This window comes from Rissa tridactyla, chromosome Z (assembly GCF_028500815.1).
Source record: "Rissa tridactyla isolate bRisTri1 chromosome Z, bRisTri1.patW.cur.20221130, whole genome shotgun sequence".
In the NCBI taxonomy this organism is placed as follows: Eukaryota; Metazoa; Chordata; class Aves; order Charadriiformes; family Laridae; genus Rissa; species Rissa tridactyla.
The window spans coordinates 78,113,601-78,138,784 of NC_071497.1; the positions used below are offsets into that span (position 1 = coordinate 78,113,601).

At 38.6% G+C, this 25,184-nt stretch overlaps 1 protein-coding gene across 4 annotated transcripts in view; it reads left to right on the plus strand.

The window, feature by feature from the left end:
* The window catches only part of KIAA1328 (KIAA1328 ortholog), a 175,954-nt gene that overhangs the window by 45,016 nt on the left and 105,754 nt on the right, over positions 1 to 25,184 (plus strand). For all 4 annotated transcript variants that reach the window (XM_054184651.1, XM_054184650.1, XM_054184652.1 and 1 more), the window contains one exon: positions 24,497 to 24,624. In XM_054184651.1, coding sequence (XP_054040626.1) covers positions 24,497 to 24,624 — 128 coding nt within the window. The remainder of the gene's footprint in view (positions 1 to 24,496; positions 24,625 to 25,184) is intronic.

Sequence of the window (25,184 nt, forward strand, 5' to 3'; positions counted from 1 at the left end):
TGTGGTAGATGTTGAGAATAAGCACCATGTGAGGGGTATCTTGTCCTTCTGAAAAAAGACATTCCATACCTTCCAACCTTGCAGTTGGCTGTTAAATATCCTACTGTTAAATATCCTGCTGTTCCAACCTTTGCAGATGCCTGTTAAATATCCTACCTTCACTTACTTTCTTAATACTTGTTCCTCCTATAATTTTCAAGACTTTTTTTTACCAGCGGATAATTTTTGTCATTCTTTGTCTAATCATTAAAGTTAAAGATGACAGTCATAGTTCAGGATCTTCTAGTAAGCTGCAGCCTGTCATACTTCCATTTGTATCCATCCTTACTTTGAGCCAAATCTGAGTTACTTACTGAAGCTTAGTTTCCTATATTGTGTGTCCTGATCTTTGAATGTGGTAGATTCTTTTCAGAATGAACAGCTTTGATGTTATTGCTTTGCATGATGATATCTTTTAGAAAAGCAAAAATAAAGCTCTGCTGTTCTTCCCAGACCACAGTTGGGTGCTGTTTGTACTTCACTCAAAGATACTGTCTTCGGACAGAGTTTAGATTTCTGTTGCAGTAATCCCAACAAGGATGTGTAAGGCTTTCTTTTGTGGGTGTCTTGTCAGGCACACTTAGTTATGATTATCCATGTCTTTCAATGTCAAATAATACAAACACTACCTGCATGAAACATTACCTTTATAAAACTGAGTTCATATTTTAAAGAACCAAGACAGTAGAAGTAGATAATAATATGGTAGTATTAAATTTGGAAAGAACCACAAGCTAATACAGTTGGGAAAAATAATCCAAGTTGTGTCATAGGTATGTATTAATGGTATCAAAAGTGTTAGACATTTCAGGCTGGTAATAACCCTGAAGGGCTTAGAATTTAAATAGCTACTAGAGGTGAAATTTGGGGGCTAAAATGTGGCAAAATACCCCAAACAAGGTAAAGATATTTATGATAGGCCTTGTTAGTTCTGAGTTTGAATTAATACCTCTGGTAATGCTTATCTTCTTGTCTAAGTTAAGTGTTGCAGGACTTTCTCTATTTTAGTATTAACTTGAAATGGGATGACTGTGCTTTAAGAAAAATAAAAGAAGGGTTGTGCTTGACAGAATGCATGAAGATACTCAGTTGAAATGGTGTGCAGCTTACACAGAAGTAATACTGGAATACATGGGATACATTAGTCATTAATCTTGGTTATTGACTAAGCTGAGTTTGTGCAATTCTTGGGGCATCCAAGGAAGTACCCTGTTTGTGGAGTGAGAAGGTGGTCCTCTCTGCTCCTCTATGGCAACATCTGGAAAAAGCTTTTTCATTTTCACAGCCCCGAAATTCACATTTGTGATGAACAAACGTAAAATAAGCAGAGGAAAAGGGTAGAGAGGAGATGGACTGACAAAAACAATAGGACAAGTAGGCGTTTTTATCCTGTCAGGATAGCAATTACAGCTCTGTGGGCTGTTGTTGGTTTGCAATTTACTGTATGCATTGAGGGAGAAGAGAATTTCTGATCTTTATAATTTAGAATCATGATGGTGATTAGCCACAGAAGAAATCAATACGTTTCATGTTCAAATTGAGTTTACCAACTTGATTATTGCACCCCCTACTTGTGATTTATTTGGAAAGCCAATTGGAATATTCTGCTAGAGCACTGCGTGCTGCTTATTGTAGCAATGTGAGCTATATCGGGCATGGCACACTGGAGATCTCTGATCTACTGGCTCGTTTTATCGAAAATTTAATTCAAAGTACTGGTGTTTTATTTTTGCAGTCTTATATTTTCTGGTTCAAATGTGACTTGCTTGGAACTGTATTTCTGCTTTTGTGTTAATCATGCGTATTTACAGTGTTTTACAAGTACATTTGCTGTCCAAAGATCTTGCAAATGAAGATAATTAAAAATGGCAACTTAATAGATGAGGTTGTAGTGTAACCAATAATGAAGAGGGCAAGCTGATGTTAATTCCTCTGCAGAACGTCTTTGAAAGCAGATGTAGGTTCTCTTTCAAGTCCAAAGAGCAATGGGAGTAACGGCTGAAAACAATGCGGATGGCAAGGTAGAGAAGCAAAGCACTGAAGTGATAGGAAGAGGTGGAGAAGTCAAGAAGTGACAGCTGAGGCACAGACACGATCAAGATTGAGCATTGGATCGAACTAAGGTAATGGATAACTTTAGATGACTTAATTCAGGATAGGGTTGGGGAATCTTGTTCAGAGAAGATACAAACTTCAGCAGTTGCCTTCAGGATCAGGGTGAGGAGAGAAACAAGGTGGAGAGCTTACTGCAAATCTTACTCAAGTGTAAAATATTTGGAGCAAGTACCACCTTTCCATTTTATGCCTGAATTTCTAAGGCAGTAGGTACTTAGGCAGAATGATACAAGCAGTGAACAGTGAGTTCTGACTCCAGTAAAAGAGTGGATAGGATGGTAGAAATCTGGGTTTACTGATTGTGACAAAAAAGGTAGTGAAAACAGTTGCATCAAGCTGGCAGACCCTACAGAGTAAAATGTTGAATAACAAGACTATAGCGCTACAGGGTCCCCAAGAGTTACAGAAATGGGAGAACAATTGCTTGTCTTGTGGTTCCAATTAAAAACTTACAAATTGAAGAGGACATTACAGATTTAAAACAATGGAAAACACAGCAAGCTGAATGTGCTGTGGAGACCTGCTGAGGGAAAAGTGATTTGATTTTGATTGTCCTCCTGACTTGTGACATATTTGGAAATGAAGGGGCGCCAGAATGAGGATGCAGGGACTGTGTGCTGTGTTGAAGGATGCAGCGAGTTCATAAGGAAAAAGTGTTTTGTTTCACTTAATCAAATGAAGGATTTTAGTGACCAAGGTCAGCCTATTTTTGGACAAGTAGAAGAAGAAATAACTAAATCTGCTTAATGGTACTTGCTAGTCATAAGAAACAGAAATCAGAATTAGAAAGGCCTGTATTGCACCAGTATGGCTGTTCATATCTGCAGTATTTACATTACTTAGAAAAATTTGCATGTGCTTTACAAAGTCCTGCCCTCCATACGGTTAAGGAAATAAGCATGGCATAAGTCATCTTATTTGTATTTTTTGAAGCTGGAGCTAAATCACAGGATCTCCATTTTTATTATTATTTATTTATTTATTTATTCAAAGTGCTTCAGGCTTGCCAGGCCCTTTCACTTAAAATTGCAGTACAGAATTGTTGGAACTTAAAAGTGATAGTTGCTTGGAGCCAAGCTTCGAAGCGGATTTTGTGGCTTCAAAGCTTTGTCACTCCTGACAGTCTTTGTGGCACCACCACAGTCAAATTGACTGCATCAGTAATTTTTAAAATTTGATACTTCAGCTATGGTATAGTTCTTACTACTTTCTTCTTCTGACTTTTTTTCTGAAGTCTTACTCTCTGTTGGCCGAAAGGATTTTTAAGCAACTATCTTATAACTATGTTGTATTTGACATGAAAAGGCACTGTGCAGAAAATGGGAAGTTGGGTCTAAGCATCATCTAGAGAATAGGCCTGGGATGCTGCTTAGCTGTCTTTTAACTGAGTCCTTTTTTCATTTCAAGGCTGTAGTACATTTTCCTAAGATTTTTACAAGCATTGGATTTTGTAGGCATTTGTTTCTCACTTCTGTGAGCAGGAAGGGTACTGATGCTGGGAATCTGTGAGGGTTGCGTGCCTGAGTTGTGGCATCAAGAGTAGTGCTCCAGCTTTTCAGAAGTGCCTCTGCATGGGGAAGGGGATCCTGGTGGTGCCTGGGGAGGTGTGGTGAGGAGCATGGGTGCTTATTCAGGTTTGGAACACAAGAGCATGCGGTGGGAAGGGACAGAGATGTGTCTAGTTAAATTGCTTTGGGAGGCTAATGAAATGCAGAATAGTGTAACTTTCAGTTAAGTGTGATGTGCCCAAATAATACCTCAGAACCTGCCCTTATGCTAAGGCTCTTCTAAGTAGGAGCTAGGCTATCAGGGTTACCAGTAGATAGAATGACAATGTATAGCCTTTCTATAGGTGGGGTGAGAATTGCTGTTCTTAGATTTACAGAATAAAGGCTCTAAGCTGGCTACCAACCTATCTTCAATCTGGTTATGAAGTGGCGTTCTGACGTAAACAAATCTCTGTTCTTACTGTGCAGTTCTTCTTGGGCTCTCTCTGTCCTGTCCCAAAAGAAGTATCTATTTCTCCTGCTTGTTTTATTCAGGAGAATTTGTTAAGATATGAAGCCCTTTCTGTTGATTCAAATGGTTGTTTCATCTTGTTAAATTTCATGTGGCTCTGTAGGTAAAGCTTGTGTGTTCGAATATGTTCTCTTTAATAGCTAGAAATTATATCTAAATTCCTTGGTATGTATTTGGATAGGCTTCCCCCTTGTTCAGCAGTATTACCTGTGACTTTGAGGCATTTTAGTTAATTGATCTTGAAGCAGGCTCAGTGGCTTTAGTTTGAACTAATTTTAAAATTTCTCTTTATCTACTCCCTGAAAATCACATGCACAGCACTTTGCTCTGTTGAATATGGCTTGGTTTTGTTGTGTTTTCTTCCTTAGCAGAAACAGTTTATTTAAAACACTCTGCTACATCTATTTGTAAGGATTGTGGAAAGCCATAAATATAAATTGAAAAGGAACGAGAGATGTTTTGTTGTTTTCAAAATGGTGATCCAGGAGATAATAGTTGTGGAAGAGAACAGTCTGGATAATACTTGTTAATTTTTTATTTTTTTTTTTTAAACCAGAGCTACATTGCCATGCTATATAGACAGCAGATGGCAGCATTAGACAATGTGTGCTTTGTCCAGGTAGCCAGAAATGAAATGATTGCTTTTTGGGTTTCTTTTGTTCTCCTCCTTTGCCTTTTTTCTTTTATTTATTTGTTATATAAAGTAACCAGGAGCTCCAAATTTGAACAAACTACAGGTTTCATCCTTCTCGCAAAATTAATTTGTGAAAGGGTATGTTTGCGCATGGTGCAATGTGCTAAGAAATCGTTCTCTGGAGTGAAAACGAAATTTCTTTGCAGGAGGCTGCGGAGTGAGGGGAGACACTACTTTTTCACTGGACTCAAGAGGTTCTGTCATATCCCAAATCACATATATCCGTCCTTCCTCTACCTACTTATAGTACAAAATGTCATCCGGAAAAAAAAAAAAATTAGTCATAATGTAGCGGCAAAACTGTTGCCTGGAGAGTGTGCCTGCTGAGAGCCAGACGCAATTTGGAAACAGTAATAAGTTTCCCTTGATATGATTATTTTCACTCTGCTTTAAGGGGGAGAGAGGATGGAGAAGTGTTTGTTCCTAATGGGAATGCCCTTGAAAGAACAAGTAGGCGCAATCAAGGGAAAAATATACATATTGTGCAGTTAAGATTGCAGTTCTTCTACAGACTAGAATAGATTCTAGTTAAATTAGAAAAGAGGTGTATTATGTACCGAAGTTCAGTGCAGCACTACTAGCCCTGCAGCAAATGTCAGCATCTCAGCTGTGATGAGCGGTGTGTGGTGTTCGTAGTATGAGATTATTTTAGGGTGGTTAGTCAATGTCTTCATTAATGTAGTGAGAAATGAACACTTGTACCAAATTTATACTATCCTCAATGCAAAGAATGCACTAGGCACCCTTTTTCAATATGGCTTCTTAGGAGTAAGAGTCCATAATTTTTGGGGAGCAAAATGAAAAATGTATCTATATAACATTACCTACGCTGGATGTTGAAAGTTGTCTTTTGTTTTTGCCGTCTCCACTCACAGTATCAAATTCCTCCTGCTTTACGGAAACTGACTAAAAGACTGTTGTCCATTTGTGGCAGTCTATAAATAAGGTTGCTGCGATGTATGAGAAAATTCTTTTGATGTCCTAAATTGTGCAGTTATATTTCTTTAGCATGTAAAGGGTTGTTGGGGTAGTTGCTTTTGTACTTTGGAAATATGTCAGGACAAAAGTGGTAGGCTTTGAAAATGGTTTAGAAGCTGTGAAATATCAACTTTTCCCTTCAAAGAAAGTCCGGGTAGATTTGAAGGGGGGTAGAACTGCAGGTATGAATGATCCTTCCCCGAGCCAGTGAAAGAAAACAAAAAAGTGGAGATATGCGGAATGATTTTTAAATCTTTATTGCTTGTTCACAGTGTACATTTCCGATGCTTTAGCTGATGTATTGTACTGGGCCTGGTGGTAATGAATGTTGTAACATTTATCTTTATTTTTTTGTCACTTATATCTTTTTTTTTTTTTTTTTACTTTAAGTAATTCCTGATGAAATTCCTTGGTAAATCAGGGCTGCATATTCCAAGTTTCCTATTACATCAGTGCAAGTCTAATGTATTATTCAAGCAAATCAGTAATAAAGGATTTAAGCCTTTGTTGGTTAGTGGTAACGACTTCTAGCCAAATTTCGAGCTGTAGTTCACCCAATGATGTGCTGAACTGTCTTGTCCCTCCCTCTAATATATGGAAGGGTTTTCCCATGTAAAAGAAAATAAGAGGCATTATCTTCCCTAAGCTGTTAGGAAGGTGGCAGCAGTGCAAGTGGCGTCTGAAGGGGTTTGTACCAGCTATTAATACAAAAGAAAAGCGAGTTGTGGTTTTCAGACTTCTTTGAGTTTGTGGCCATATACGATCCATTCCACTCTTGATTAGCCTGATGTAAGTAAATCTGCTTCTGCTTTGTATACCTGATGCAGAAGTGCCAGCCTCCATACGTTTTCTCTGGCAAGTGGATTCCCCCGTAGCTTTCCTGCCAAATGGCAGATCAGGACGTGCTGATTTGGATCACACCCTGTTTGGGACAGCGTTACAGAAGTCTGCCCTGAAAAGCATTTATTTTGTGTCTGCAATGCATTTTTTTTTTTTAATTGTAGTTTGCCCAGCTCTTACTTGTTAGTTGTGACCATTTTGGGAGTTCTGTCAGTGCCTGTGTATGTTTCTGCAGGATTTTTAGCTATTGTACATTAAAAACAGTGTGAGAGCATGTTATACAAATCAGTGTAAGATTGACCAAATTAGCAGAGGTTACATTGTACATTGCCTGTATACACTGAACTTTAAGATTATGATATTTTTTGTGACGTTTTCTTTCAATTTCAATACAGGCTACAAGAAACAAAGGATAATTTTTAAAAACTTTTTCAACTAAGGTCAATCTTTGATCAGTCAAACTGTTCTTTTATGGGTTTTGTTCTGTATTTACGGTTTTGTTGTTTGTGAATCTGTTATCTTGTCTCTTGCTAGTCAATAACTAGTAATAAAATTTCCTTTCCTCTTGCTAGGAGAGAAAAGATTACTGTTAGTTCTGTGTTTGGGTTCAGACTTCCAAAAATGTGATCATCTTTTTGCAAGGGTGGGGGATTTCTGAAGAACTGTGAGGAGAATTTCTTACTTGGCTTACTTCAGATAGCCAAAAAAAAAATAATTGTAGTTTAAGTGAGAACATATAAATCTGCTGGATTTGAGCATGATTTGATGAGTTTGGCTTCTGGGTTGCATGTTACATGAGAAAAGCTGCAAGGACTGACATACCATTGACATCAGAAAAGCCAGGCAAACTTATATTAAAAAAAGCCTAAAACCCCAAATACTAATACTTCCCAGTGTAGCAGTATACAGGCTTACTAGTGTCAATGAATATTGTTCTGCTAGTATATTTCTTATTTCATGCTTCATTTTCTCTTCTCCCAGAGCTAGAAGTGTCATAAAGTGTTTTGCATTATAAGTACTAGGGATATTGTGTAGAGACAGTATTTGCCATGTTCTAAGAAATAGAAGGTGCACAGTGAAATCTAAGAAATTGAACAGACAGTTTCACCTCTACCATTTTCCAAAAGAAATGGGCAAGAAGTAAATGTGTGGGCATCGGGGAAAAAACTGTGTACGATTGTCAATGCTTTTTTCTTTTTTTCCCTCTTTTCTTTTCTCATGCAACAAAACTGGTAGATGCACTTGCTATAGATAGATCTGTAGGTAAGCTTTGCATATTAGCGTTCACAGTGGTTAATGATGTTTAGGTTCAGCCTAGCTATCAAGAGGCAGGGAAAGAGAAAAATACAGTGAAGTAGTGGCTCAGCTTCTCTCAAATGGGTTTTAATTGAGCTTTTTGTGATGAAAAGCTAATGGTATCTGTTTCCTAGAGATGACTAATTCCCTATTCCAGTTGTAAACAAAGGAGATAGGACTGTAGTCAGAGAAGGCTTGTAACAAAATATGGGAGCAGGCATTTGGTTGTTGACTAAATATTTTAAGTTCATTGAGTTATGCTGGGGGATGGAAAAAAGCTACCTATTTTTGTTATGGGTTGTACACTTAAGGGTAACAAATAGGAACGCTATGGCTAGTGCTAGACAAATATTTTTAACAGGGCTGTTTCCTGCTGTAGTTCTTGGAACAGGAAGTAAACATCTGTATCGGAGAGGATTTGTTATTACCACTGATAATTGCAATGATTCTCTTCTATGAAAGCTACTTAACTCCAACAAGATAGTTAACTGCTTATTTTAACATATTTGTATGGCATGCATACAAATAAGGTCTATTTTCAGTGGTATTCTATACCTCTTTTCTGCATTGATCAGCTGTACTACATCCCAAGTACTTCTGTATTTCATTGAAATGAAAGATTTTACTGCATCTTAAGAATGAACATCTATGCTTCCAGCTTCTTAGATTTTTTTTTTCCAAGGTTTCTTTGATCTAGATATGGTGAGGTGGAGGAAAAGGATAGTCCCAGAGATCAGCACTGTTCAAAACACCAGTGTCTGAAAATGTTGCCTCAGATTGGTGAGCTTATTCGAGCAGAATAAATGAGAACCAAAAATGCAGATTCCATCAATATGTCTGCACTTCATGTCTCGCTGAAGCAGGGAACATTAATAGATCTCCTCGTGTTACTCTGTCTCATTAGCTATATCTGGAAAATGTGAGCCTTTCCTGCTCATGAGTTAGAAGTACGCGTTTTAAAAGTCACAAAGGAAATGTGAGAAAGTTGGGCAGTATTTTCTAACCATTCCAGTTGTTTATATTCTTACTTGAGTATGTTTTAAAAGAGTCATAGTGTTTATTTGTGAATACCTTGTGTTTAGAGTTGGGGAATTTCTCTTCTCACAAGGGTTTCAGGGTAGGAAGTGGTAATATTGGCAATAGTGCTCAATTTGTTTTTGCTCTCCAAACTAGAAAATATTTACCTCCTAGAACACCACATAAACTTAAGTGTGTGGTTTTTTTCCCTCCTCCATTTTACAACCTTGGAAACTGTCAGACTGATAGTCTCAAAACAGTCACACAAGGGTGGATCATACTCAGTGTAGTATAAATGGAAGGAGCTCTGTTAGTGAAAAAGCAAAGCACAAGAAAATATTTGTATCGGTTCTTACATGGCTGAGTCTGTAGTGAGCTTCAAAGGTCTCGCATCTGAGGAAAGCAATGACATGAAGAAAGTATTCAGTGTGGAAGATCATGCAGAGATCAAGAGAATTGGAAACGAAGTCAGCAAAGTAATATTTCTAAAGAAAGCCTTGTATTACAGAGAAAATAGAAGATGAGTTGGAAACTATGTCTAATGTTAAAGGTTTTAGGAACAGAAGGCATGAAGGTGAGAGCTCAAGGAGGAACCAAAAGGAACAGTTAAGACCATAAATATGTGATGGTGACTGTAGCAGGATATGAAATAAAAGAGAAGCTGGATTTTGTAGGACTGAATGAGGAGTGGATCATGGATTTCTGCATAAGGTACTGGGCAGAGAAGCATTACATCACTGACAAGAGGCTACATCTAGATGTATGAAATCCGAGGACGTGTTTATACTGGGGGTAGTTCTGCTGTTACATTTGACACTTCTCTTATGGGTATGCACACAGCCATTTTGATTTGGTGCTGATTGTGGTGGAGATTGCTTTTCTAAGTGAAACTCAGCATCATCAGTCTTGCCATAACAACCAAGCCTCGCTAATAGATCTATTTCTAGCTCTTCTAGTTGTGAAGAAGGTGGCCCTTCCTCTCTCCATCAGTATGCTGCTGAGTTGCATGGCCTATGGCTATGAAGACTGAAAAAGTATTGAATAAGTCTGAACTTCAGTATTCATCTTTGAGAGGTGACTAGACTTCCTTGCCTCTGTCCATCCATTTCAACACCAGAACTTCCACTGAAAATAAAAACTTGTCTTAAACATAATTCAGAGCCTGATAATAAAATATGTCATGTGGTTAACCTTTAATACAATGTAACATTTAAAGAATAGTTTGCATCTTTTGCTGGTAAATTACTACATAAATATTTAGATTAGGTGCGAACAGGAATGTGGCATTATTTATGGATCCATATTTCTCTGGCATTTCAGATGCATAGTTGTTTTGCTCCTTAATAAATGCAGACATTAAAAGAACAAGCACACATGAAGTGCTAATTTTAAAGCTTTGCAGCTCAGAGAAAAATCTCCACGTGTTTTGTTAGAACTGCTTGTCTCCTGTTGCATGATAGAGAGAAATCATTTAAAACCCTTGCAGTTGCATTAAGCTCCTTTATTTCTGATACTTGTCATGGAGTGACATGTCTCACCTGTTAGCGCAGATTGGTAGCAGAGCAACCTGTCAGATCTGAAGATGTTTTGGTGCTGTCTGTTCCTTCTCACTTCAGAGGCAGATGTGTTATGGTACAGTTACTGCTTTAATTTTTGCCCCTATCTTGCTTCTCCTTCCAAGGATTAAGGTGAGAGAAGTGAAGTCAAAAATTTATAAAATGTCTTACTTGAGAAAACTCAAAAAAAAAAAAAAAAAAAAAAAAAAAAGGAAGCACAGGTTCCTTTTTTTTCTGGTTTAGCTAGAGATCAGACTGTTAGGGAGACAGGTCGCAAAGCTACATCACCAGTACAGGGACACAACAGTTCAGAAAATGGTCCTGAAATAATGGCGTTGCAAGCTGTTGTGGAAGCACTCTGAGATCTAAGGCACGTGAATTCTTTTACTTGCGCTGCACAGATGTCTGTGAAGTTAGGTAAATCGCGTACCTTCTCTGTATTTCGCCTTCTCCTTTATGAAATGTGACCTTCCTTGTAGAGTGAACATGCAAGAATGATGACAGTAAGTCCGTTGATACCTGTAAGCTATTCAGATGCTGCAGTGATAAACCTTCCTAGCTATTAGCACAGGAGCCAGTTTCCATTTGAGATGGAAAAGGTATGGGTGTTTCCTTGATCTGTTGAAATGAAGGGGAGGTACTGAGCAGCTCTGCTGCAGTCTTGCCTTCTAAATTAGTCCTGCACTTCAAAAGTTAATTCTTTGGGAGCTATCACCCCTCCATGGTCTCCATGATGTTTATCAATGAGAACACCTCACTGAATGTTCATGCTCTTGTGCCTTGGGCTTGGCAGAAGTATTGCTTGAGACCTGTAGGATCTTGTATTCCGGTTCACTGAACTGCTCACTGTACAGTTTCCTGTCTTGTGTTTTGAACTTCTGTGAGGAAAGTATCTGCACAGATTTATTTATTTTTATTTCCGGTCCTTTTTTTGAGAGTCAGTGACTTCCTAGTCTAGCGCCCTTGCAAGGTGTTCACATATACTTATTTTCCTTTCCTACTTGTTGGCAAGAAACAGGTGTTAGCATATAGCTTGGTGTGCAGGTTACCTTGGTCACCTGTTTGGAATATATACTGGAAAATATATTCCAGTATATATTCCAAATATGTACCTATAAATATATATATACACCCCTAAATACGCCTAATTTCTCTGATTTTTATAGGTCCCTGTTGTGTAGAATCTTTTAGTGTTGAATATTTTCCCCCACTTCCTTATAATGTCTTTGGTTTGATGGCTCAGAAATTTATTGTAATCTGCATTTTACAAGGAGGCCTTTTCAGTACCTGACGACTAAGCTCTTCAAGCATCCATGGTGAGCCCTGCATTATCTGCAGACCCACTGGATCACAGACTTTTCTGATTTTGTTTTTATGCAGAGTGTCTGTATGCATGGAAGCATCTGACTGATTCTGTCTGTATTCCAAAAGGAAAGAATTTGCCGAAGAACTATTTTCTAACTCAAATATTAATCCTGTGAGAGGAGGATATCTGAAAGTACCATTTTCTTGCTGCCAGTAACTGTCTCTATGCAAACTCTTTTCAGCTGTTTTTTCTTCTGATGAGCACTTCTGAGTTTCGATTTCGGAATTCCTGTTTTCAGGAGTAACAGCCCTGCAGCACTGATAATCCTCAAGGCTAACGCTTACCAATGTTTCTCTAAGAGGAATGGAGAACTATAACGGGGGGAAAAAAAGTCATAGCTACGTAGAAAAGGTTCTCTCTTCCCCACCAATACATTAGGCTTCCTTGGTTTATACATATATCTAGCTGGATATCTTGGTATGCTCCATGTAAGAATGCAAGAAGACCTCCAGAATTCCAGCTGTTCTTCTGTGGTAATAAATACAAGGATATAGGGATGAAATGAGTGTTTTTCTTGCAGGGGATAGTGCTTCCAGAGCCTCATGAAACTTTTTTTTACCTGAAGGCATGAGAACTTCCAAAAGGACAAAAGTAAATGTGAATGGGTCAGTGTCGCTCTGGGAATAGGCCTCTCACGGAAAGACCCTTTTTCTAATACAAAACTAATCAGCCAGAGTAAGCATCTTTATCTCCAAGAACAATAGAAAAATCCCAGGGGCTGTATGTTTGGCTCCTGGAAGTTAAGTCTTTGCTACCAATACTTCCCAGTAGAATCATTCCGGGTCAGTTGTTTTCTTCCTCTTCAATAAATATTAACCATTTGATAGGGTAGCTTCAGAAAGTCAAGTGTGAGGGAGAGGGGAATTTTGTTAACATGCTTTCTAACAATTTACGAGTGATAACAAATCTCTTCAGGTGGTTGGAGAAGAGGTATCTTCAGTATACTTATCAAGTTTTAATATACTTGACCTGTTAATTGTAGTATGATGAGAACATAAAATGTCCATCCTGTGTCAAATGACCAAGTTTGGTGTTTTAATGCTGACAATGGCCACAAGCATGTGGCAAAGCATAAGGACAGGGTAAGCAAACAGTAATACTTGCTTACAATGTCCAGAAACCTGTAATTAAAAAATATACTCAGAATGTTTGTGTTTGATATCACTAGATGGACTTTTTTGTTGTTATGAATTTGTTTAGCTGAGTCTATGTAAACTTCAAACATTTACAGCTTCCTGCAGAGAGCAGTTCCACAGCTTAGGGGAACTCTGTGAAAAATGTCCTCCATTTCTTTGTCTGGGACCTGGTGGGTAGAAGTACAGACGAGCTTGTAAACACCTGAATCTGTCTGTTCAGTTGCTGGAGAAATGCGTATTTTCTGTCCTGAAATGCTTCCAATAGAAATTTTCTGTCTTGATGAATCCTGTTATTTTTCTGGCTCGGAAGAGTTCTCCTGTTTGTGCAAGAAAAAGGGCCAACCTGGTTCCTTTGGTCTACTGAGAACATAAAAATGTGTATTTTTCCTTATCTGATTCCCTTCCCTTCATGTAATACTAATGTACCTTCTTCTGATCTGTCCTGGTGTATCTATAGCGCAAATGTACGTAAGCTGGGACAGCGTTGTACTGTCTGTACCATACAGCTTCCTTTTCTTCTCCAGCGATCCAGATCTGAAGAATTTTAAAATGCCTGTAAATTTGAGGAGCTGTGGTTCACTTTACTTCTAAATCTCAAGTTGTCAGGAGGAAAGAATATTGTTATTCATTAGGTTGGGAAGGTAGAAGTTTCCTGTCTTACAACAGGTGGATGTGTCACCTTTTGGTCTGGGTGTGAGGGATCTGAAGTAAAGAAATGAAATCTGGAGTGTTGGCAAAACAAATTATTTCTATTTTTAATTTCTCTCAGTTTTAAGCAACCCTGTTTACCTAACAATGTTCTCCATATTGAGCCGTGAAGCTTATTTTTAAGTACTGTTATTGCAAAGAGAGCCTACCACCAGGAAGAGCAGCAGAACACACCCTGTTTCAGACAATACTATTTGGGACCTCAGCGCTGTAAATGATGTAGAAATGTGCATGTATTAATGAAGGGTATAATAGGTTTCAGTGAAAGCATGAGATAAGATGTGTTAATCTTGTATATTAAATAGTCCCACAACAATGAACCTTATAAGGCTGTTATTAAATCTTTTCTTCACTGGCTTCAGTTCAGTGAAACCAGTGCTTTTCAGTTTGGCATGTTTAAGGACAGTTTTTACAAGAAAGGACCAACTTTCTGAGGCCTTTGATGTCATTCTGAAATACTTACCTAATTATGTGTATAGTATGTGATGGAAATGAAAATCTTTGGAGCACTCTGACATGGGATACTTTCCTTTTTTGCTTTTGGGGACACCTCCTTAAAAATCAGTGCACTTGTATGGAGTCTGATTTGACCTCAGCTGCCTTTTAGGAAAAGGAGTATTGCATTTTTCTCATCAACAGCGTGCAAACAGATTGTGTTCTAACAAGGTTAGAAAGACTGTCAAAATAGCAATAGTTTTAAAAGACAAAATTTTCTAGAATGCTCTGTGGTTTTTACATGCTGTGCTGTTCTAGCTATAATGCTGAAGGTGGTTCTGTAAAAAGGGCAAGATTTCTTGCCTCACTGGTTTTTATTTTTTTTTCTGTTTCAGTCCAGCAACATTTACAGATTTTTTCATCTTGCCTCTTGCACCATTTGCAGATAGTCAGATTAAAATCTATGTCCTTCTGTGTGAGTATGTCCTAGTTTAAAAGGGTGCAAAAAGAAAGTTGGAATACCCAAGCCGGATGCAGACCGATACAGAGAGGCAACCACGTGAGGAAGCAGCAAACAAGAATTCCCCATAGCGGCCAGGTTTCCTTTCTTGTATGGACCCGAATGAGGAATCTCTTGTTCTGAGAGCAGTGGAAGCTTGGCTGAAGGAGAGTCTGCTTTTCTCCGTCAGCATTATTCCCATTTGAAGGCTGTAAGGAAAAGGTTCAGTGAGACACATCAAGTATATAAAATTAAGAGTGATGATGGATTGTTTCCTGCAAGGAAGCAACAAGACAGACACCACTGTGTATTCTCAGGTGATCCCCATTCTGATAGTAACCAAGACCAAACCTGATTAGCTTTGTTATAAAACGAGTTGATGTTTTGTGATCTTACATTCTCATTGCCTGCAAAGCAGACACCTTTTTGATTTACTATGCATGTTCTTTAATTGAGATGGAGGTGCTGTAGCTCTGCTCTCCCTAAGTTCAGATTTTACATTCCATTTCTCTTTTGCCTCTTCATCCCCTTTCCTCCATGCATCTGACTCTGAGCTTACATTTATCCTGTTAAATAACTCCTCTTGCTGTGTCTAAACATAACAGGCTGAGCATCCTCTCTCAGATACCTCAATTCACATATAGGCTAAAAGCACCTTATCTCTCCTCAGGCCTCTGCCAGGAGCTCTGTTGTCAAATTAGAGTGAAGAACATGGCTGTTTTAATATCGAGTAGCACTGATATGACAAATGGCTTTGTGTAAACAGTAACGGTGGCTACTGTGAAAGATTTTTTTTAATTCTCACAAAGACCTGTGACTAAACCAGCAGGTATTTCCAGTGGTGGGTATTTTATGTAAAGCTGTGACTGCCCGTGTGGATGGAGGGGAGTGTAATTTGAGGAAGGATGGTAGCAGGAGGATTGCACGGTGGATTTTTCCTCTTTCAAAGTGGTGTGTTAGATCCCTCTCTGTAACAAAATTAACCTCAAAATTTGACAAGGGCTCTGTGCAAGTTGTTAGGAGAGTGGTAATATCCAGCAAGGTCACTAGGTGGAGCGACAGGTTCATTTTTCTTGTCGCAGGGGCTGACCAGTGCTTTTGTCGGCTTTGCAGATGCACATATGGTAGAATATTACCGTTTTATGGTTACAATTATGAGCAATTTGATAGAAAATGAAAGCTAAATTATGCAGTGTTCCTTTTATTTGTTTAATTTTGCACTCTAAATATGTAAAAAGCAAAAATAGCACTCTTTTTGTGTGGATGGTGATAGGTGTGTTACTTTTTTTTTTTTGGCTTCATATTCTTACACAGCACAGGTTGAGATTATTTTCTGTCGTACATGATGAAATGTGTGGTGTTGTTCTCAGATGCTGGGACTGTTTTGCACAGAAATTGTATATGGCTGAGTCTCCAGGCTCCCTTTTTCCATAAAAAAGGATCATACATTTACTGGCTGATAGACAAATACATAAGTAACAAGTTTCTTAACAGTTTCCAGTGGAAGAAACTGGGTAGCTGTGCCGTCTAAGCAAATACCAAAGGAAATCTTTAAATCCTGGAAGTCACTATAGACGTTGGCAGAGCTCCCCTGAAAGAGCCAGTATGTTCTGAACGAACTCTTTCTTGCTAGTGAAAGAAGATCTCCTGCCATTGCAGGTCTTAATCCAAAACTAAAAAAAAAATTGTGGCCCATGCCAGGAAGTAGCCTTACAGATATGTGGGATCTGTATTTTGTGTATTCAGGTTCTTATTTTTTCTGGTATGTTTTTATTACGAAAATTCTTATATAAGAATTCTTATTATGGTCTTTGTTATGAAAAGGCATGTTTTTACCAGTGTGCACAGTGGCACAACTTGCCTTTTGTGTTGTTCTTCCCTCCTTTTCACTAGAAGAAAGCTGTTAGCACAGGCAGACTGCAGAATAAACCTTTATTTTATTTTTTCTTTGCTTGTAAGTATCATTTTGTTTGTATTAATGAAGGTAAGGCTGGAGATGCGTTTCCACTTGGAATGGAAAGTGCAAGCTCTGAGATGGTATTTGCATTTATTGATCCAGGCACATCTGCTGGCATATGATGGTGTGTGATATTTTTGTCCTTACCCACCTTTGAACCAGAGAACATGGCAGATAAGCTGTCCAGTTTGATTGGCATATCCTGTGGAAAGGATTTTCAATATATAGGATCAAATCTGGTACCTTAAACAGCTTTTGCATTTTGAAGGTATGATAGAAACTTCTCTGAGTTCATGTGCTATGTTGGGAATTAGTTTTAGGCTTAAATGCTTTCCTTGCTCTCTTGAAATCATACTGGCTACCTTTTTGTTTCACCAATTTTAGATGCACTGTATTTGTATTGTGCATATCAATATTTCTTCAGTATCTTTAAAGTGAACTTGGGGAATTTCATCATCTGGGTGGAACAGAGCATCTTGGTACATGATATAAAACTCAGACCATCTATAAAAGAAATTAACAAAAAATTATAAGCAACAGGAATAAATCATACGGGCAAATTTAACCAGTGTAGGAAATCTTTTATCTTTTACTACCTTTTTTTTTTTGGATCAATTTTAACAGTTGCCCTGCAGGTGGTATAGGTGGAGATGGAAAGATTATTGTTCGAAAACAACTAATTCAGCTGTTTAGGAAACTGCAGTTTTTTATTTCTGTTCCCACCTGACATCAGTAAGTCCAGAGACTAGATTTGAATTTGGTGTTTTACATATGCTTCCTTGAAAGCTCCAAAGGACCATCCTGGCTTTGTCCCTAACTTTATTCTTAACTCTGTAGCTTTTCTTTAGGTAGGTAACCATAACTTAACTAATTTGTATGCGCCATATGCAGTCTTGGCTCACTTCAAAGTGTAATCAAGTCATGAACTAATTACAATACCATATTCCCAAAGAATGTAAATTTAATTTCCCTTCAAACAGAATGGGAATGTATTAAGCAATTCCTTTATATGAGAGCTGTGGTATTCAACAACATAATGCTGATGCTTCAAAGAGAAGAGAAGTTCTTAACTTTTGTGGACCTTGTGACCTTTTTCCCTATGCATCTTCTCTTTTTATTCTTGCATCTTGAGTTAATTTACTGCCTGGATAACAACATTAAAATATTCAAGTGTAAATTAAAATGTAACTGTTGGGCTTCAGATTGGAGATCTCTCTATCTTATTGTATGTGACTTGCTTTTTTATAGTGTTTTCAGAAATGTGCTTCCTGAGGATTTTGGAGCAGAAAGAGATTGTGTTTTGAATTAAAGGCTCGTAAGGTTCAGACCCGCACCAGATGATTTCTTTAATACATTGAGAAGTGGATGTGCAGAAAGTTCCCTACAGGTTCTTAGCAACACCGTGCCAAGGAGTCCACATAAACTCAGTTATATAAGAACGAGCGAAGTGAAGTTGTTCATAAAACATTTTATTACCTTCCGTCTTTGCAGCTTCTTCAGAGTTTAGATAATAAACCTTCATAGAAGTTACTAGTCTTTACCCTTTCACAGAACAATGATTCACATAGGTTCAGGCCACTTATTTTATTTCTCTTAATTTTAAAGGCAGAAGAAACGTTTTAGGGTTGACTTTGATCTGTTGCCTGGATATTCTGATTTCCGAAATGCAGTCCTGTTGTTGCTTTTCTGAGATGAGAGTGCAGGACTGGTATATATATTAAACACAAGCTGTATTTTAAAATTAAATGTGGGTCAGCTTCCAATGAAGTGAGTAATTGTTTAATGCTAAAGGAAAGAGCTTAGAATATCTTAGTTTATATTTTAAAATGTTCCTTTTAGATGTTAATTCATTAATACCAGCAGTTTATTCATATGACTTACATTCATATGTAAGTAGTTGAAGCTGCATTATTTTAATCCTTTCTTTGGTTAGGAAGAAGAGAGCCTGCAGGTGGAAATCAGAATGACATACATATTGCTTCTTTCCCAAAAGGCATGGTATCTTTCTCCTATTGATATGCAAAATATTAAGGTAGAAAATAAACCTCATTGCCTCATGTGTCAAAATACTGAAAAATATATGCTTGGATGATGCATGGAAAAATGTGGGCCCACTTCAAACTCAGCACACTTGTAGTGGAGTTTGACATGATGCCATCACAGGCCTTTGGGGCTCTGCAGACTGCAAATTCTGTTCCCTTGTATCAGGAGCATTTACGTGTAGCTTGAGCCTTAGATGTAGATACAGGTATAGTATCTATTATTTGGAGACTCAGCTGTTTTGGGTCTTAGCCTTTGCTTGAGTTTGGTGTAATGCTTTCTTACTACTGCAGCAGCATTTTAAGGTATTTTTGGGCTACTAAGTAATGTTGCAGTGGGATGCCAGAGTAATACAAAGAGTCAACATTATAGATGCAGAGGTGTGTCTACACAGTTCAAGTTGCCAGACACAGTCCAGCTGCATTCTGGAAATGGTGTAGAGTTGGTGTTGCAGTCAAACTGAAAAAAAAACCCAAACCACTAAAATATCAAAGCAAGGTAAATTACATCAGGCAAGAAATGCTTGGTACTGTGGCTGTGTGCAGCTCCTTGAATAGGTCTGGCTTATACACACTTAGTTGGAGGGCAGACAGAAGAGCTCATGTCTGGCTGCAACTTATCTGAATAGATTTTTCTTTGGAGACTGGAGACGTCTCTTCCAGTGTTCAACCTCGCTCCAGCAACTTAGTGTCCGTGGTACTTCCTGAGCGTCTGTTTTTTTTCACAGCTTTTGTCTTGAAGGGACTACCTGAGGCAGTGAAGAAGTTTGGTCTTTGCTGAAACTGCCAATATGATGATAACTAGTTGGCTTTCTAGATGCATGTCCTTAAGCACAGATTTAAAAAAAAAAAAAAGTGTTTTGTGGCTACTAGATTATGATTGCAAATGTCAAAAAGCTTTCTTCATCATGCGCTGAAATCATATCCCTGAAGGCTTCTTGTATCTCTACCACAAAGTGTAAGTTATTGCCATCTTATTTAAATTTAAATCTAACTTGTTCTTGTTTGACTTTTTCCTTCCTTTGCTTGCTTTATTCATCTTTGCATAACTCTGTAATAGCTCTGACTCTCTAGAGAATCTCCTGTTGGATATAGGGGCTGATGGGACTGGAGCATCTTGTTGCTGAAGATGGAGATTTAGCTCTTGTGTTCTCTTCTGTACATAGATAAGATTATGCAGCCTTGAATGAAAGGACAGTCCAAGTCAGAGGTACAGTCAGGGACTATGGGAATCGGTCATCCCTGGGCATCTTGTTTGATGCTTGGGAAGTCTCTTAGGGCTTTTCTGCATGGGTGAATGCAGGCAAAGTGCACTTTAAGCTAATCAGGTGCAAGATGAATCTGGTCTGTTAGTGCTGTGCCTGAGCTGTGCAAACTTCCCCTGCAGCTGCAAGACCTGTGTACTGGTGCTGGCTTGTGGAGCATGGGGCTCCTGGGCTGCCTCTGGGTGCACAGACATGCCTGAAGACTCCCTGTGCCACAGCTTTTCCATGCCTAAAAAGGGAATACTAGGGCTTATGCCTGTCCCAGAAATGCTTGTGACAAGCCCTTGAGGAAGGAGTCACTAGGTGAGGAGTCCTCACAACCGCTCTGAAAATACAACGGAGCCTTTGTTATTAGTTTGATTGCTAAAAAAAAATTTCATTAGTTGTGTTCTTATCCCTTGGAGTTTTTTTGAAACCTTTTTTCCAGCCTCAAATTCCTGTGATTGAAGGCTGCTTTAATTTTTTTGTTTCTTTAAAATAAAGGGAGGTAAACCCAAACAATTCTCCTTGAATGACACAAGCTAAAAAAACTTATCTCTAAAAAAAAAAAAGTCCTCTATCTTTTTTTTCCTGTTTTTTTTTTTTTTTTCCCCTCCCCTCTTACAAGAAGCGATTTGAGAAAGGCAGAACTTCAGCAAATTGCCCTTGCAGAGCACCCTGGAATTGGCAACATTTTTAAAACATTGACTCTAGATGAAGAGACCAGTGGGTGTTTGAACTGCTGTAGTGTGGACACTGCTCACGGTAAGGATGCGGAGGCTGATGTGTGGAACTCAAAAGCTTTCTAGGAAATCGCTGGATGCTCTAAACCAAAATGCTTCATATTTTAAGCTGGGCTTTACTTATAGTCAAAGAGGCAGTGGAAGCAGCGTACAGGAGGTCAGTGGGTATGCTAGTGGTTGGTACTTGTTCCTCCCACCTTTTTCCCCCCCCGATTCTGAGGAAGCAAGGAACTGTAGCTGTCTGTCACACTTCAGCTTGAGAGGGCTAAAAACATTTCAGCAATGGGTAAGCTGGGAGTAGCTGGTGTTAAATGTAAAAGCCTGAGACTTAAGAATGGAACTGGAGAGAGAGTTGGGTTGAGACTTTGTAAGGTGAATGGACCCTACGAGACAGGTCACTGCTGCTGGAAGAGGTGTCCCCCTGTCCCAGCAACCTATTCCCTCTGCTCGCTTCGTGCCAGCTCTTGCGCTTAACTGACCCTTTGTGTTTCTGGGTCAGTTTGCTGAGCCCTTGGAGCGAGTAAGAGGTTTGGGAGAGCTGCAGAGCTGGTGCAGATGGAGGGAGTGAGACTGCGGGGTAAGCGAGAGTGTGTCTTTGGCAGCAGTTGAGCATTAGGCTGGCTGTGCCTTCTCATGAAACCTCACCCCTAAGAAAAAGCTCTTTGTTCCCTGCCTAACACCCCTCTCCCTGGAAATCTGTTCCTGGCCTCTGTAAGTGTGCCACCACTGCATGCTAGCCGTCCCTCTTCTCAAAGCCAACTCTATCTCCACTGAGGTTATTATCTCTTAAGAGCCATAAACGAACTCTTAATTCTGTGACTTACATTCAATGATGAAATTAATTAATTTATTCTGTAAAATATATAGTACTTGCAGCATGACATGTAAATATGGCTGTTGAAATCTTAACCTTTGCATTTCTGATTTTTTTTGTGGTGGTTTTTTTGTTGTTTCCCCCTGCCATGTACAACCTTCATACTTTACTAACAAACTGCATAAAATGTATTACTTGGATACATTCAAAGGCATATTTCTTGACATAAAATTACAGTTTAGTGAAATGCCAAGTACCACTTCTCTCAGGTAACTAACATCTTGTAAATCCAATATTTGTGCTGCTGAACACATGAAGAAATATCTGATGTGAGCATTTAGGCATATTACTTTTTCTATGGATGCAAATCTGTAGGACTTGTTGTCCTATATGGTTTTTTACACCCTTATAAGACTTTATTTAAGAAGCAAATTATGAAAATATTTGTTGTTTCCTATGTATTTGTCTAGAGACTGTATTGCCACAGTATATGCATGCTCTTATTCTACCTGAATGACTTAAATATTTTTGTGGCAGTGTTGTATATTGCCTGGCTAATTTCTAGGGGAAAAAAAAAGATATCATCTTGCTGCTTTTAGCAAAAATTCAATAGAACGGAAGAGTGAGATCTAATATTAAGGCTTTTTTTTTCCTTAAGAACATATTCTGCAGTAAATGTACCAGAACATTATGGAGAATTATCATACCTAGAGCTATTCTGTATGTGTCCTAAACAGATGAACATAGTTTTTTTTCCTATTTGAAGCTTCATGTTTACTTACTTAGTAAGCAAAGCAGGGCTTCGGACTCTTAGACTATGTTGTCTGTAAAAATACATTGCTTAATGTAGACTGATTGTGTGAATGAATAAGGTTTTAATCTTCCAATACAGGAAGCTTTAACAGTTACGATGTTGACGGAATCTTAGAATAATTTCGGGGATATCTCAGCTGCCGTTAAAGCTCATGTTAACTATTGCCCTTCTCACTCATAATCGCGTAATTGACCTTTGGACAATCTGGATTTTGCTTGCATGCTTTCTTAATGTTAATTTTACATGTCATGTTTTAAGCTGTATTTTAAATAAATTTGGCAGCTGTAAACAAGAGGTGGTGGCATCATGTGCACAGCAAGATCTCTGCAGTCTGTAAAGCACAATTTGGGCATCTCTTTTATGGCACACTTGCACCATGTCTGTGCTAAGCTTAAGCTGGGGAGTGAGGGCAATCTTGGCTAGCTTTCCAACAGGACTGATATTAACAGGGTGGCAAGAGTGAGGGTAGGTGTGTGGCCATCAGTTGTGTGCCCCAAGGCTGTTTAGGGTACTCATTCCTTCTGCCAGCAGTCTGCTAGCTGGAGGGAGAAGAAAGTAGAATCTGTTTTGTGGGGAGGGGGTTGCTGGAAGAAACTGAATTAAGAAGGCCGTAAAAAATTGATAAAGATAGGACTGTCTGTTTTTATATTCTGCCACATAACATGGGTTTAAATGAATTTCCCTATAATTTGTCTTCAAATACCGACATTTAACTCTTAGGCTGTATAAATGAACTGGCTTTTTCTAGAGTAAAATTCATGCCCTGCGTCCAGGCTAATATGTTCACCTACTATAAACATTACTGCCTATGGTTACAACCGGAATAAAAAATTCCTTTTATATACATCATAGCTGGCAGATACTCCTGAGACCACCACAAATCACTTCAGCCTTTTGGTGCTCTCTGACGAAATGAACTGAAATGTAAAACAGCTCAGGCTTCAGGCAGGCTGGCTCTGGAAAGCAGTTAGCTTGTTTAGGCCATTGTTTGTACCCTCCCGTATTTCCAGGTGCTGAGCAAAGATATTCTAGGAGCTCTCCTGATTGATTTAAACATTGGGGTTTAATAACCTCCCATTCCTTCCTTAAATGTTTCACTTGTTCTCTGTGTAGCCTTTCAGTTAAAGGAAAGGAAACCAACCAAACAAAGAAAAACCCCTGGCAACCCCCCCATCATCCTCCCAAAGAACAAGAAGAAAAAGAAGAAAAAAAGAAAAAACTCAGGGTCATAACAGGGAATAACAAAGCAGTGAGTTATTTATGCGGCCATGATTGGCAAAAATGATTGCAACATGAATTTGCCCAGAAGCAATGATTAGATCATAAAAATGTTAAGGAAATCTGTAACTCAACACCATTTTATAGATTGAAGAAGTTTTTGTTCCCTACCTTAATTGCGGTGACTTGTTATTAAAGTATTTATTCAGAGTAATCTCTTTGGACAGCGAGCCCTTATGCCATCTGCATGCATAATTAAAAGTGAGGGGGGAGAGAGGGGAGCATAAATGGTTTACCATGCTACATGAGCAAGGGAGGGAATTACACAATGACAGGTGAAGAGCAGATTTATCTCCTGTTGGAATTTCAATGCTGCAAGCAAGGCAGGACACTGTTGCTTGCTAATATCCTTGCAAACACCACAGTTGCTGCTTCTCCAGATTACTGTCCAAAAATCATTGCTGGTTTCTGAAAGGCCTGCAGCGCTGCATCTGTGGCTGTGGGTCTTGGAGCTGTTGGTGCTCAAGCAAAGAGATTGGATTTGGGCATGTGGGCTTGTGAATCCATGTCTGTGCTTAAAAATGGGCTATTTACTTACTTGGCTGGCTATTTATTTATTTATAAATAAACACTGGTAATGTCTGGCTTTGCTGAATACAAATCACAGGGTTGTAATTGTTCCAGCTGAAACAATGTCATCACCTGCCGCCTGCTGCTGTCCCTTTTCCAATGATAAAAGAATTTGGTGCAATCCTTCTTTTTCCACTCTCTGAGTAGAAAAAAGGTTGTACTTGAACATTCATCTCTAGGCAGATTTATCATCATTAGGCAGTACTCAAACACACAGTATCTGTTTTTAAATTGAACTGTTATGGATCTAAATCAGATTTACGCAGAGTTAAGTTGGTATCTATTTGATTCTTTACTGTTCGCTAAAGAATATTTTTCCCTTAACTTCTGATGTCTCACCTCTGCAGCAGCAGTACAGAGAATGCCAGGAACTTTTGAGTCTTTATCAGAAGTACCTAGCTGAGCAGCAGGAAAAACTATCGCTCTCCCTTTCTGAACTCAGTGCTGCCAAGGAAAAGGAGCAGAAGGTAAGTTCTCTTCTCCCATCTCCCTTTTTAATGACATCTTTAAGACACGTTTTCTTTTTTACTAGAACTGCAACTTTAAGTGTGGTGTCTTGCAACACCGTTTAATACTGTTTTGTGATTGGCTTTCCATGAGTCTTTGCCTTAATACGTGGATTGCAGGAAAACAAAAAAAAAAAAAAAACAAGCCCGTGTTTTGGGTCAATAAAATGGGTGAAGTTAACTGACCATGTTGTAACGGAGTAGGAATTATAGGAACCCATGGCTTTGCTAAGGAAACAGTAAAGATACTCTTCTGTTTTCTGTCATGTTTCTTAAACAGTAAAATAATTGCAATCACTATAGATACAGCCTTTCAAATTTTCCCTGTGGCTTTTGATGATTGAAAAGGACATTACAGATGATGTATTTAGTCATAAGTGGTTTCCCAAGTCTGTGAGGCACCCCATCTGATTTGAGCTACCTATAATTATATATGCAGTTGAAAAACAGAAGATGTTGTCGAGAGATACAACATGTTAACTTAAGTGATAAAATGTTTCTCAGATGCATGGGCCTAAAGA